The sequence below is a fragment of the Anabrus simplex genome, chromosome 3, assembly GCF_040414725.1.
Source record: "Anabrus simplex isolate iqAnaSimp1 chromosome 3, ASM4041472v1, whole genome shotgun sequence".
In the NCBI taxonomy this organism is placed as follows: Eukaryota; Metazoa; Arthropoda; class Insecta; order Orthoptera; family Tettigoniidae; genus Anabrus; species Anabrus simplex.
Window position 1 is genome coordinate 308,979,115 of NC_090267.1, and position 15,399 is coordinate 308,994,513.

A 15,399-nucleotide genomic window follows, 5' to 3' on the forward strand; every position below is an offset into this window, starting at 1 on the left:
TGGTATGGTAACTAGCATCTTAATCGTCAACAGAGATTGCAGCGGGTCGTCTAGAAACCATTTGCACTTACATACTACGATCCTAGAGATGGACGAACAATCGTTTTCATTGGTCAGCTTTGAAAGACGCCCTTTCCACGTCGTGGGCGTGAATTTATTCTCTGTTAACGATTAAGATGCCAGATACCATACCACCTAGACTACATTTACGAAAGAAAAAAAAACATACGCCTCAACCCCTCGACCCCGTGCATGCTATCCCAAACTCTCTCAATTGCACCAACTGTACAGCATGACAAACATGTTCTGACAGAGGTAGTTACCCTACATGTGGTTACAGTGTTGCCAGATTGCCACTCTTCAACGTCCTTTTTCTACGGATATACTCGCAGGACGAAGTTTTGTGAAAGACTTTTTTTTTATTGATGGCATGTGAGGAGTCGCGCTGCGACGCCCGAGTGCGCGAATTTCGCTGCACCCTGTTTAATACGCTGTAACATCACGCTGCTTTTCCAAATTACTTACTACAAGTGTGATTAACATCTCCACACTCGTTAAATTTAATAAGCGAATACCAGCAATAAGCTAGTCCGTGTTGCATTAATGCAGCAACAACGGTCATGGTTGGTACCAGGATGGGCGACCATCCAGGTCCCAACACTTATCACAGGAAAAAATTGAACAAGTTACATATAATGTCAGCCAATTAAACACTGGTGCTGTCCACGGAATATCGTCTCATCCGTACTTCCAACAATCACTAAACAAATCAATGATAGCAACGACTCTGCAATTTTAATTAGTAAACCCAACTTTATCTGTACTCTCTCTTTACCCATTCTTTCTCCACTTCTACACACTATAATCCAAACCTTTTCTTTCTCTTTATTAAATTCTGAAATCTACTCTCAATAACTAAATCAATGATCATTTCAAACCCCATTAACAAGTCTGGCAGAGGAGCGCATATAGCGCACCGGTACCAATTATTCCCAGCACCCGTTCCCCAGGGGAGATGGGGATTTTGTCCCCCAGGGGTAGTTCTTTAAATTGATGGAGACAGAATTTATATTTGGATCTTGTTCTGACGTAATTCACTCTCCACTCATCTTACAAATTTTAGTCGAAATTTCAAGAGTTTACTTTTTCATAAATAGCCACACAGATTGCAGTTTAACATCAGCCATTATCGGAAAAACGTACCTTCACACACACACACACACACACACACACACACACACACACACACACACACACACACACACACACACACACACACACACACACACACACACACACACACACACACACACACACACACACACACACACACACACACACACACACGCACACACACACATACACAACTCTGAACAATTTTGTCTCACGTCTCTTAAATCTTCTTCTGCCACTTCTTTCACCCTCCGGCTGGGTCGCTGGTGTGAACTGCGTCACGCTTGTGGACTTTGACCTGTTTTACGGCCAGATGCCCTTCTCGACGCCAACTCTATAGGGAGGTATTTATTCACTATTAAGTGTTTCTGTGGTGTTTGGTAGTGTGATGTGTAATGTGTATGTAGTGAGAACTACACTGAGACGTTTATAAACACAACAATCCCCAAGCTTAGCTTCTCGTGGCTAAAATCTCTCGGAACCGAAGTCCTCGAGGCTGACCATTCAATTCAGAAGGTTGATTACAAGTCTCCTAAATGACCTATATAAAAATAGAAACTATTCAATCGTATATATTCTGCAATAAATGTTACGCAAAAGTAAATAGTTACTCCAGAATATATTTCTTCTGAGAAGGAACCCGCAATTTTTTCAAGTAGAGTACTGAAAGGCCCGTCTCTGTGGTGTAGTGGTTAGTGTGATTAGCTGCCACCCCCGGAGGCCCGGGTTCAATTCCAGGCTCTGCCACGAACATTTGAAAAGTGGTACGAGGGCTGGAACGGGGTCCACTCAGCCTCGGGAGGTCAACTGAGTAGAGGGGGGGTTCGATTTTCCTCCTCAGCCATCCTCGGAGTGGTTTTCCTGGGTTTCCCACTTCTCCTCCAGGCAAATGCCGGGATGGTACCTAACATAAGGCCACGGATGCTTCATTCCCTCTTCCTTGTCTATCCCTTCCATCTTTCAATCCCCCGACAAGGCCCCTGTTCAGCATAGCAGGTGAGGCCACCTGGGCGATGTACTGGTCATTCTCCACAGTTGTATCCCCGACGCAAAGTCTCATGCTCCAGGACACTTACCTTGAGGTGGCAGAGGTAGGATCCCTCGCTGAGTCCGAGGAAAAAACCAACCCTGGAGGGTAAACATATTAAGAATAAGAATAAGAATAAGAATAAGAAGAGTACTGAAAGGAGGAAGAGAGGATCGGTGTGGAGACTTCTAGAGTTATGACGCGTGTCCTCTTTATTTACTCCCACTTCCCTTTAATTTTCCCTTCGTATGACTAGAAGCTAACATGGCCTTAATTAATACCCTTGTCTTTAGTCGCTCCTTTAAAATTCACTGATGCTGAAAGTGCGTAAAGAATATTTAGAGAACCGGCAAGTTTCATGATGCTCGACAAAACAAAGGGAATTAGTAAGCAAGTATATTTTAAATTAAACGCTCTTCAGGTCCTTTTTTTGTCGTTACTTAAGGTTAAATGTCTATAATAATAGTATAATGATTGTGCTGGTGTATGGGTAGCATGTCTGAATTAAGGCCTGGAACGGGGCTCATTCAGCCTCGCGAGGCCACCCGAGAAGCTGGCTCATAGTAGAGGCAGCACAATCGGTCATAAAAGCCAAGAACTACTGTACGTCTGAGAATGTCTTGACGCTGACCACTTGGCACTTCAGTGTCTGGTGGCTAACAGTCTGGGCATCAGTCATCCTGGCAGGCCAATGCCCTAATAAACTGTCGCGCCAGAACATTTCGATTTTTAGCATGAATGTGGTAACCAGTCTATTCTAATCCAGATCATTCTCCTGAGGTATGTGAAATGGAAAGACTCATCCCTGTGGGTCGAATTCGTCAAATCTACTTATGTTTCTAATTTTACAATCACTTAAGCAAACTTACTTGGTGCTTTGTATTTTTATTCTCAGTAAACTCATGGAGCTGCAAGAGTGCATCATTGAGGGAGAATAAGGAATCGAATATCTGAAGTATATCTGCAATAATACACATCCAGAGTTGTCAGCACTAAACTATACTCTGAATTGTGTTAAGTGTTGTTAGCATACCAGGACGGTGAAGACTCGCATCATTTATGGAATTTAAATTTGAACAAAGCTATACAATGACTTTCAATCAATCAATCAATCAATCAATCAATCAATCAATCAATCAATCAATCAATCAATCAATCAATCAATCAATCAATCAATCAATCAATCAATCAATCAATCAATCAATCAATCAATCAATCAATCAATCAATCAATCAATCAATCAATCAATCAATCAATCAATCAATCAATCAATCAATCAATCAATCAATCAATCAATCAATCAATCAATCAATCAATCAATCAATCAATCAATCAATCAATCAATCAATCAATCAATCAATCAATCAATCAATCAATCAATCAATCAATCAATCAATCAATCAATCAATCAATCAATCAATCAATCAATCAATCAATCAATCAATCAATCAATCAATCAATCAATCAATCAATCAATCAATCAATCAATCAATCAATCAATCAATCAATCAATCAATCAATCAATCAATCAATCAATCAATCAATCAATCAATCAATCAATCAATCAATCAATCAATCAATGGCAGATTCCATATCAGTTATTTACAAAGCCTTTTATTATATTATTTCAAGGAACTTGGGAACTTATTGATCATTTTCCTTGATAAATTATTTCAGTTCCTCGTTCCTCTTCTTCTGTCTGTTAGGTCATCAGCCCAGAGGCTGGTTGGATCCTCAAATAGCACCACCAAAGGCTATGCAGTTATAGGAAAACAACAAAAACCAATGGTAGTACCAAAATGAGGCGTACTAGGCAAGACGAGAAGTGAGGTAGTTTGCCATTGCTTTCCTCACTGGGCTAGACAGTGCTATTGTAGCTCAACTAACCCTATGAGCAATACCTTTCATGACACTCAGACGCACTGGTTGTGCTCTGAATGTCATTACTCAGCTCCACCCATACCTCAGCAGCTTCCATATTGTCACAGCCATTGATGAGGCTGGGACTTCAGTGGACGCTACACTTTGCTCTGGCCTGTGCCAAGAGATGGAAGCAAAAGTACTGTATCCATCAAGAACTGACAGCAGGCAGTTCCTCTTCTTATAAACGAATATTTGCTCCATTTGCCCTTTTGAATTGCAACTGTATCTTCATATTATGACCTTTCTTGTATTTAAAAGCTCCAATCAAGCTTATTCAATTGGCTATTTTCTGAGGAAAGCTTACAGACAGACTGAAAAAAGCATGATTATGTCTACAGTTTCAGGTGGAACTAACAGGTAATGATAATGACTCACATTCGTCCTTATATCAATGCAGTACTCCAAGCACCACAATAAGACTGAGAAGCCAAAAATAAGGTGGTGATTATTGTTCTCCTAGGTAACCTATCCTCCTCTATTCACCTCACATGACCTCACATGCCTAGTCGTACTTCTCCTCTGAACAGTTCAGGTGCTACTGATTGATGGTGAGGCTACGACAGTGTTATTATTCCCAACATCTGTTAATAATGGCTTAAGGGGGAAATTTATTTTATTTTATTTTATTTTATTTTATTTTATTTTATTTTATTTTATTTTATTTTTGGTCGAAACGTTTTCGTGCACTGTCGTTTTATCACTTGTTGCATCTCTTGTAGTATGAGATAATACTTTTGGTATTCCAGATTAATGATACGAGTGTCTACATTTCCCCTTACGTTTTTTACAGTTTAAATTTTGTTTCGTTACTTCCACTGGTATCTTTGGCTTCTTCGCATTCCGTCTTGTCGCGAACACGAAGAGTGGTACAGAATTGCGATGAAAAGCAGCCCGAATGATGGCAAATTCCTAATTAGTGAAGTCTGAAATAGCGAGGGTTCACTGTATTAAAGTATTCAAGGTCTTTAGGCCTATTCAATTGTGAAATTACCAGTGTTTCACTTCAATCTGTAGCAAACGATAATGTTGGCACTTGATTTGCTACATTACTTTGGCACATAACATTAGAATACTGCTTAATGGAAATAACATAAGAAGATGCCGCATAACGCTAGTAAATTCACGATTGAAGAGATATAAAGTGTTTGAATAATAGAATTCGAAATAGATTAAATTAGGTTATGGTCCCCTTCTGGAAAAATTTTTGATATCAAAAGTTTATTTTCAAGTTAACATTTCTTGATTGAAACTAATTTCTATGAAAAACACACTTGTATTAAATTTACTTACCAATGTATAATTCAGCGTGTCCGGCTTGATTGAATAATAAAACTTGAATAGAGATAATCATTGGCGGTTTGGCTCTACAAGTAGAGAAACTCAAAATGTTTCTTTACATAATACACCTATATATGGGCATAATTAATGGTGCGACAGACGCCGAATCTGTATTGCACTCCCTCCATAGTCAGGGTGCTTGGTGTTGTGGCCCGATATTGATAGCGATCTGCCAGATTCCCGAGGGCGTCTGTGCCTTTTACTGATTGATATGCACTTGGGGAACATCGCCACTCAGTCGCAGTTTGTATTCCACCCGTGAACGACGTTGTACAATCCTAATAAACAGCTAGCGACACGCAAACTGTGTTTCACAGCCAGATGAGCTGACTAACCTTCAAAGAAGAGAGACAGATGACACACTTATCTCGCTGGCCAGCTGTATGTTGGGATGCTTATTTAAAACTTCACACGTTAAATGAAGCTTTCACATTTAAACGCAGCATTCGAGCAGCTATCAGAAATGCTACATCTGCAGTGCAACAAAACACATGCTGAGAGGTGGGATACAGTTTGGACGTATGTCGCGTCATTAATGGTGCGCATATCGAGTCGTGTTAGATACGTGAAGTAATATTTTGAGTTTCTATACTTGTAGAAACAAACTGCCAATAATTATCTCTATTACTTCTCAAGATATTAATATTTGTTTATTACAATACAAGCCACACCTTCTGTATAATTACTGCGGCTTATTGGAAGCCGTGTATTAGGCTAGAAGGGAAGTCTTGATGCACTGCCGAACCTGATGAAACGATGCTCTTGAGGAACTGAATAGTTGCTGTAATTAGTAGGCCTACTTGGAGGATGGATGAGGAGAGATTCAAATTGGATTTAGATATGGCAGCACAAGAAATACAGTAAGTTTCATTTTGTTCTTGAGAACATTTACTTTCATACATATACATATGATACACGAAATATAATTCAGCGTCTTTTTGAGGGTACAGAAGCGTAAATGAATACTTATATTTTAATATACCAGTCCATCGAATATTTCTGCCACATTTATGTTAGGAGTCAGTATAAACGTACAGAAGTACGGCTCCCTGTGGAACTAAGGTTAATTATACTTAAAATCTCATAACTTGGTAAAGGAATAGACAAATTATTACGCAAATGCTTCACTCGGAAATTACATAAGGAGAGCAGTATGATTTATGAATATAATAATGATAAAATTTTGATAGATTCCTTTTAGTTATTTGGATTATTACTTGATATTATAATATTTTTGAAGCTGAATTGTATATTGATAATATTCCTTCAGTTACCAAACCATGACACATGAAGTACAATGGGTAGTGCAACATTGTAGTGTTATTATAAAGTTTAACTGGAAGAACTTGCATTTACAATACTACGCTCCCATACTTTTGTATAATGATATAATTTAAATTACTTGTAGGAATGTCAGATTATTCAATATTTCATAAACCGATTACTAGATTTTACTGATGAGAGTACATGAATGCCCTTTCGAAAAAATATAATGAATTTATTTACTGCCTGAAACGCCATGGGGATTGTTATGTCATTGGCTGAGTAAACTATTTATTAAATGTACCAGTCTGTCCATTTGAATAAATGAGAAAAGTTTTAATATATGGGGGTAACCAAGGAACATCTACTGAGGACACGCTGAACGGATGGTCATGGCAGAACGCTGTTTCCTCATCTTCGGTTCACCAGACGACGCCACAGTTGTTCACTGGTGCTGTCCTCCTGGAATGAAAAGGAAAATAGTTTAATGAGAAACTGATCAGTTAATAATAATAATAATAATAATAATAATAATAATAATAATAATAATAATAATAATAATAATAATAATAATAATAATAATAATAATAATAATAATAATAATCTGAAATAAACTCGACATGCGAAGTCATTTATGTTTCTAAATATGGTAAGTCACAAACTTTAATTTGGATCTCCAAATATCTTTAAAGAAATTGAATACCTGTGGACGATAATAAAAAGCAAAGGCAGATGGGTAGAGCAGACAAACAGAGCAAATGTGAAGGGAGAAAATGCTTTAGATAGAATAAAAATATTAGATAGAAAGATGCCAAACATCGAATATAAAATTCAGAAAAAGGTATTCAGCAGTTAAAGCTAAGTTTATGGAGTAGAAATTTGGGGAGTAGATGATTGAATTGTAGCATTAGATTTAGTCTTAAGTAAACTTACCAAAATTATAATGGTGGGATTGTCAAGCAGTACTGCAAATACGGTGTGAGATATTGTTAAACGAATGGTTAAGCATTGGTTGAGACTAGAAACGGGGACAGGTGGCAAAGTTCTAAGAACTGCATACCAGTACCAAATGAAACACCAACATGAGGGCTACTGTGTAGGTGAGGTGGAGAAACTACTAGATGACATAGGAATGGGATAGTATGGGAAATTTTTTTTATTGGGGGATACGATAAGTTTGTGTAAAAAGATGATCCAAAGAATGAAATATTTAGAAATACAAACCATAAGGACAGAATCTAATAGCACCTAAACACTGGTAGAATTTTGTAAAATAAGTAACAATATGGCAAAAAATATGGGATTAAGGTCTGGAATATTAACTAAACGGGAAATGAAAGAGATAATTTGGTGGTTGATGAGGGTATGTAAAATGAAGTCATAAGACAAAAAATAAGGACTTGTTGCTAGTAGTTTATCGTCGCACTAACACATTTGGGCGATGCAAGTATGGAAAATAAATAGGATTGGGATGGTAGCAGCCATGGCCTTAATTAAGGAACAGTTATGGCATTTGCATGCTGTTCAAATGGGAAGTGATGGAAAAAATCTTGAGGACTGACGATGGTGGATTCGAACCCAACGTATCCCGAATGCAAGCTTTCAGCTACGCGACCAAACATGCACGCAACCTTACTCGGTAAATAAGAAAAATCAATTTATGCAATAAAGATATAAAAGTGGCACATCTACTAAAAGACCACAAAGAAACAAAAAAGTCGGAGAAACATATACAGGGTATTCGAAAATTCAATCACCAAACTGATAGATGTGATGAAGGAGACGACAACAATATAAAGCAGTGAAAAACATTTAACATTGTTTTATTCTCAATCACACCCAATGACAATCATGAGTCGGAGACTCATATTGAGTGAGCATTGAGCATGCGCAAGTACGCGAGTGGAGAAAGCGATAAATAAACAATACTTTCCTCAAAGTTCGTTACACCAAATTTGATTTGATGTACGTGGTATTGTGACATGACGCTACGTCGACACCGGTTCTGCGCTGAAGTTAATGGTACTCATACTGAATAATTATTGTAACATTAATCAGAGCAATAGAGTGGTGAACAACATTTAACATTGTTTCATTCTCAATCACACCCAATCAGCTCCTGCATACGTCGTACTCATACAGTATGGATTTTCTATGCATGGTTGTTCAACGAAGTATATTTGTTGCCTCCTTCATCATATCTATCAGTTTGGACAATGCATTTTTGAACATCTGGTATAGTTGGGAAAGAGATAGATAAAAATGAAAATTAACCTGAACTTTACACTCTTTTTGAACTAATAAACGGAGAATGGTGGAACCAGGGAGAACATCACAACTATACAATATTATCAGAGGAATGTTGGAAAAAAATGCAGATAAAGCAAAAATAGAGAAGATTCATATACCTAGTGGTAAGGATATGCATGAAGAGGTACCTTATACTATATGACTTGGTTAAAGTGTAAGAAATATCTCAATAACTGTTAAAGATACAACAACGAAGAATTTATGGAAACATATTGATAAAACATATTTAAATGTATTAGTTGGAGTATAATGAGTATTTTTTATTAATAAAAACTATCTGCATGCATTAGTTATGATTGCAATAAATGAATAATCCCTCCTCAGATGATGTTCAACCTATTTGGGAGTGAAGACTATTCGTTTCTATTCATTCTTTCATTCCTATCTTACGTTTACCGAGCTAGTTGGCCGTGCGGTTAGGGTCGCGCAGCTGTGCGCTTGTATTCGAAATATGGTGGATTCGAATACCACTGTCAGCAGCATTGAAGGTTTTTCCGTGGTTTCCCACTTTACACCAGGCAAATGCTGGGGATGCACCTTAATTAAGGCCACGGCAGCTACTTTCTCAATCCTAACACTTTCCTATTCTTGCCTCGCCGAAAACCTTCGATGTGTTAGTGCGACGTTAACCCAGATAAACCTGAATTTTTTCTTTTGTGGATTCGTATTTTTTCAATAATATGTTAAATCGGTTCAACTAAACACGATTCTAATAGTCATTCGGGCATTCAAACGTTATTTTGTGAAAATAAGGATCTCCTACCTATAGGACAGTAGGCCTTATGGGAGAATATTTGAACAAATATGAAATGCTGCGATGTATAGAATATATATTGTTTCCCATTTTAACAATTGAATGTTTATCAATACAACACGAAGTTACATGTTACTGACAAACTGTTAGAGAATCTTATAAATCACTTGTCAAAAAATCATAGTTAAGGTAAGGGTTATTCTGCCCGAAGGCAGGTCCGAACCTCCGCAGAGGTGTTGTTAAGCCGGAGTTTACGTGCGGTAGGGTGGCCAGTTTCTTTCCGCTCCTCCATTCCCTTACCCCCCACCAACAGCGCGTGGCAACCCATCCAACTCCTGAACACGCCCAATGTTGCTTAGCTTCGGAGATCTCACGGGATCTGGTGTTTCAACACGGCTACGGCCGTTGGCACGGAATCATATAATTGCGTAAATACGAAATGTCACAGAGCGTTGTAATATTCCTTTGAGTGATATGCTTAAAAAACACCTGACATTCAAACCAGTGTCATATTTTCTGCTCCATGCTGTCTTCTGGTGGCAATACTGACATCTTGTCCGAGATTCTTATGAGATGATCAACTGGCCAAGCCTGTAGTATCTAAAATCAATGTACTCCATTCGTGGTGATTTACTTGGTGCCCTGTTTAGTTTACACTGGTTTGTTTCCAAGAGCGCAGTAACAACACGTCGCTTGAAATGCTTGGTGATTGAGCCTCTCAGTGGTTGTTTGTGAAGAGCCATGCATTCTGCCGTACCATGTCAATGCAGTGCAAAATCGTTGGGTATTCATATCAGAATTGTCCACTGAGGTGCAATTCAGTGTCCTGTTGCCTAAATGCCATGTTGCCATGGGCGCTTCCTTCCAACTCCTAGCCCTTTCCTATACCTTCGTCGCCATAAGACCTATCTGTGTCGGTGCGACGTAAAACAGCTTGCACAAAACATATCTATTTGGGCTGTAGCCTTGATTTTTATGCACCTTTTAGCTTTAGTATCAAAAGAAAACCTGTAAACGAATGCCGAGGAAATGATAGCTGGTACCTGGATTCAAAAACTACAAGATGTCACAACATTCTAATAGAAGCGATATTTTTTTGTGGCCATCCTAACGTCTAGGGTAGCATTATCTGAAGGTGAAATGATAAAATCAAAACTACAGAAAGAGACATCTGCTTGTTATCTTTCTGTATCTCTAAGATTTCGTCTTCGTTTAGTGGCTTTCCATGTTACATACGGCCTCTCCTAAAGACGACAGTACAAGACATGAGTTGGTGTGATAATTAGCTTGACTGGTGTAATACAAGGTAGTGAGTATGTACTTCTTTGTATTATCGTACAGTTCTATATGTAGGACGGCTATGTTTGATTGGACATGAAAGCTATGTAATTAAAAATTACTGCATTCTGACGTAATGCAATGCTACATTGATATTTTACCAGTTTTATTTATTTGGCGTTTGATGAATAATGACACCCTATAAACTATTTACACAACCAGCGAAAGATAAGTACAAAGTAAATACAAATTAACATATCTATAACCGAGCTCGATAGCTGCAGTCGCTTAAGTGCGGCCAGTATCCAGTATTCGGGAGATAGTGGGTTCGAACACCACTGTCGGCAGCTCTGAGGATGGTTTTCCGTGGTTTTCCATTTTCACACAAGGCAAATGCTGGTGCTGTACCTTAATTAAGGCCATGGGCGCTTCCTTCCAACTCCTAGCCCTTTCCTATCCCATCGTCGCCATAAGACCTATCTGTGTCGGTGCGACGTAAAGCAGCTTGCACAAAACATATCTATACAGTCAAAGCTATTAACAAAGTTTGAAAGAAGAAGAAAAAACCCACAATATATTTACATCACTATCTACCTATCAACTCTGACAGTTCATATATACACATTGAGTGTGAGTGATGTACATCTCTCAATGTGAATGTCCAAACCCGCCACCCACTTCACTGCTTCGGGTGTTGCTGAGTTGAGGTCTTCCATGGTGCCAGTGAAAGCATGGAGTTGACATTCCTGCACTACATGTTTCATTGTTTGGCGAACCTCCACACAGTCACAGTATGGAGAAACTGACCAGCCCCAGGTTTTTAAGATAGATGCTGTTCTACCTATTCCACATCTCATGCGATTTAGTCTACGCCAGATGCAGCGTGGCAGATCGAAGCCTGCCAGTTTTGTGGATGGATTATTAATACCCACTATTGCACGAGGTGGGGATAAAGACCACTCTGTTGACCATTTAGAGCTGGAGTTAAGTCGCTGGATTTTATCTTCACAGCAGTCTTCCAAGCAGGCTGGCGAGACTTAATAATAATAATAATAATAATAATAATAATAATTGTACCGGGCGGTACACCTCTACACCGTTTATTTAAAAGTTGCGCCAGTTGAAACTCCTCTTCTGGAGGAAGGTTGAACTTTATCTATTCTATTAATTCTCTACTTTCTCAGAAGATGTCACCACGTGGAAAATTTTTGAGTTTTTGAACTGTGTCACTTTTGATGCGTTTTTGTTTCGCTTGAAGTAAGAAGTGTGAACTTTCTCTTCTAGAGGACACTACTGAAGATCAACAATAGTGCGACCTAGTGCGGAGTCAAAGAACTATTTTGTTGGAGAAATTTTTATTTCAAGAGTTTGTTCTTTGTTAAATTTCCTTCTGTCATTGTTTAAGTTGGCTGTATACCCCTCTTTTTTCCCCTTAGTTTGGATCTAGCCAATCCCGAATTTCTTTAATTAATTTTCCACCAATAATGTGTTTCTTTTTCCTCTATGTAGGGGTTTCTTTTCCCGAACCAATAAAGATTTTGTGGGAGGGTGTTTTCTTTCCCCTAACGCCTAGAAACTTCCGCGAGAGTATATAAACTGCTGATTTTGGGGTCTCCGGGCCACTTCTGTTCCATCTTTCAGTGTATTAAGTACATAGCAGGAGGCGGGAAGCGCCTCTTTCCTCGGCAGCGATCTACTACCAGGTAATGGCCTATTAATATCTTCTTTTCTTGCTAGGTCGGCAGTTTAACTCTCGCGGCGGGTTCGAAGCGTTTTCCATCATGTAACCTTTTCCTAAAATGTAACTACTCTTTTCTTCTATTCTCTTGTAAAGCTAAATTATGGGATAGAGAGTGCTAACCCTCTCGAGTTCCCACTCACATCGTCTTGAGGTGAACTTATTTTTCTCAACCAATTCTCCCGTAATGTAATGTAAATTGCCTTTAAGTCACCTCTGTAGTATGGGATTAGCCCTTGTATTAACGGCCTAGTGCCAAGTAGGTCTTAAGTAAAGTGTATTAGGAGTGCAAGTTCGCCTCCTCTCAAGTTGTATTTTAGAGGTCATGTATTAATCTTTTCTCACCTAATAGACCTCAGTAGGTTGGGTATTTTACCCCTGTGTATATGTCCTTTGAGGACAACTTGAAAGTTGAGTTTGGTGTGGCCTGGGAGAGGCTTAACTTTAAGAGCGAGTGGCTCTTTTCTAAAGCTGAGAGTTGTATGCCTCGAGGAGGCTTTGCTGTGTAATTTGGAGCAAGGGCTCCAGGGTTTGAGTGGGGTCTTCTGCCCCTTTTGTTGAAATTGGTATATCGTAAAGTTGAGCTAGTTGCTCAAGAATTGTGTTTTCAGGGCTCGAAGCCCAAATTCTTTAATCCCTGTAATTGTACATTTCAAGTTGTATTTCGGCTACTAAGTACCTGTTCTATTTGTTGTTACCTAATTTTGAAAAGAAAATATAACCTTGTTAAATTTTAAAATTTAATTTCTCTTTAGTAGCTTGAGACCTATTCACCACCCAGCACCTTCTTTCATGCTTAACTACCACAAAAACTCGGTAACAATAATAATAATAATAATAATAATAATAATAATAATAATAATAATAATAATAATAATAATAATAATAATAATAATAATAATGTTATTTGTTTTACGTCCCACTAACTACTTTTTAAGGTCTTCGGAGACGCCTAGGTGCCGGAATTTAGTCCCGCAGGAGTTCTTTTACGTGCCAGTAAATCTACCGACACGGGGCTGTCGTATTTGAGCACCTTCAAATACCACCGGACTGAGCCAGGATCGAACCTGCCAAGTTGGGGTTAGAAGGCCAGCGCCTTAACCGTCTGAACCACTCAGCCCGGCAGGCGGCGAGACTTAAGACGTGTGCATTTCTGTCTGATATCCTCATGAACAGGTAGATGTTCATTCAATTTACCAGTCTACAAATACAATAATATAATTGTATATTTGTAACAGAGTAAATCATATTTATAAACGATTTGCTATGATTAAGAATATCTTGCTGTCCCTCAGTCAGGTAACAATATTCTCAGCTATGTTGGTATCTACAACACTGGGACTCTCTCAAACTAAAAGAAAATCTTTTACATACTATCACAACTGCTACAAACCACAGAGTATTTGATCAAGATCAAAACTCCAAAACGTATGCCGTCCTATGTATAGGGCAGTAGGCTTATAAACCACTAGGAAAAAAAACATACGTTTGTTTTTATCTTTGATTAATCGTTTCTAAGATCATTTGAACTAAATACCAATCCTGGAGATAAACAAATTAGTCCATATATATGCAGTCGCTCAAAAAAGGAGACCGAGTCCATGATATTGTATTAAGATTCTTGCAGGTTCACGTTTCTCAGAAACAATTCAACCTATGGATATACTTTTTGTTATGTTTATCCAGAGGATTTGTATCTACATACCAGGTGAATTATATTTTGATTAAAATATGATAAAATATTAAATGCGAGGAGCATACAACTTATGCACTCATTTTTAGAGTGACTATACAACAAATAAACGGAATCTAGTATTTTGATTACGATTTCTCATGGTGCGGAAGGATGTTCCTTTAATTTCTTTCCTGTTTTTTGTTTTTATTTTGAAACCGTACAAGTAATTAGCGGGACGTAAATCCGATAATATTATTATGTATTGTGGAAGCTGAAATGTATATAGCTCAGATCTCGATAAAACCTAGGGAATTGTTACCCTTGTGCGTGTAATATAAGCCAAATAACTTGAAAAAAATCATGTCTAACTTGTAGGTTAGATAGCTATTAGAACATAATTTTGAATTGTTCGGTGTTCATAATGTATAGCTAGCAATAATTTCTAAGACTTTTTCAACATAAATGGCACTACGATTGTCTCTGTAAATATTAACGTATGATAACTGTATGTGTTATCTCGGTTCCTTGGCTGGATAGCCAGTGAACTGGCCTTCGCTTCAGAAGGACCCGGGTTCAATTCCCGGCAACGCCAAAGATTTTAACTGCGTATTGTTAATTTATATGGCTCGGGGGATGGGTTTTCGTGTTTGTCTCTCCATATTCACACAACACACTGCCAACCACCACAAAAACACGAAATAGTGAATACACCCCCTCCAAATAGGTATTGGAGTCGGGAAGGGCATCCGGCCTTAAAACTGAAGCCGATACTTATGTGCGACAAAGTTCTCATCCACGACCCCACCAGTGTGGGAAAAGCGGAAGAAGTGGATGATGGTTTTATGTGTTACAAGTTAAAGTACCCGTTCTTCGTGAGGATTTATGAGCAGGGATTAAGGTTGCTCGCAAGTATATGTGTG

At 38.4% G+C, this 15,399-nt stretch overlaps 1 protein-coding gene across 1 annotated transcript in view; it reads right to left on the reverse strand.

Moving 5' to 3' along the window:
- Positions 1–6,326: 6,326 nt before the first annotated feature.
- Positions 6,327–15,399, reverse strand: part of NPF (neuropeptide F) — a 418,072-nt gene continuing 408,999 nt past the window's right edge. Inside the window, exon 5 of the mRNA XM_067144403.2 lies at positions 6,327–7,186. Within this exon, the coding sequence (XP_067000504.2) occupies positions 7,136–7,186 (51 nt within the window). The 3' untranslated portion in view covers positions 6,327–7,135. The remainder of the gene's footprint in view (positions 7,187–15,399) is intronic.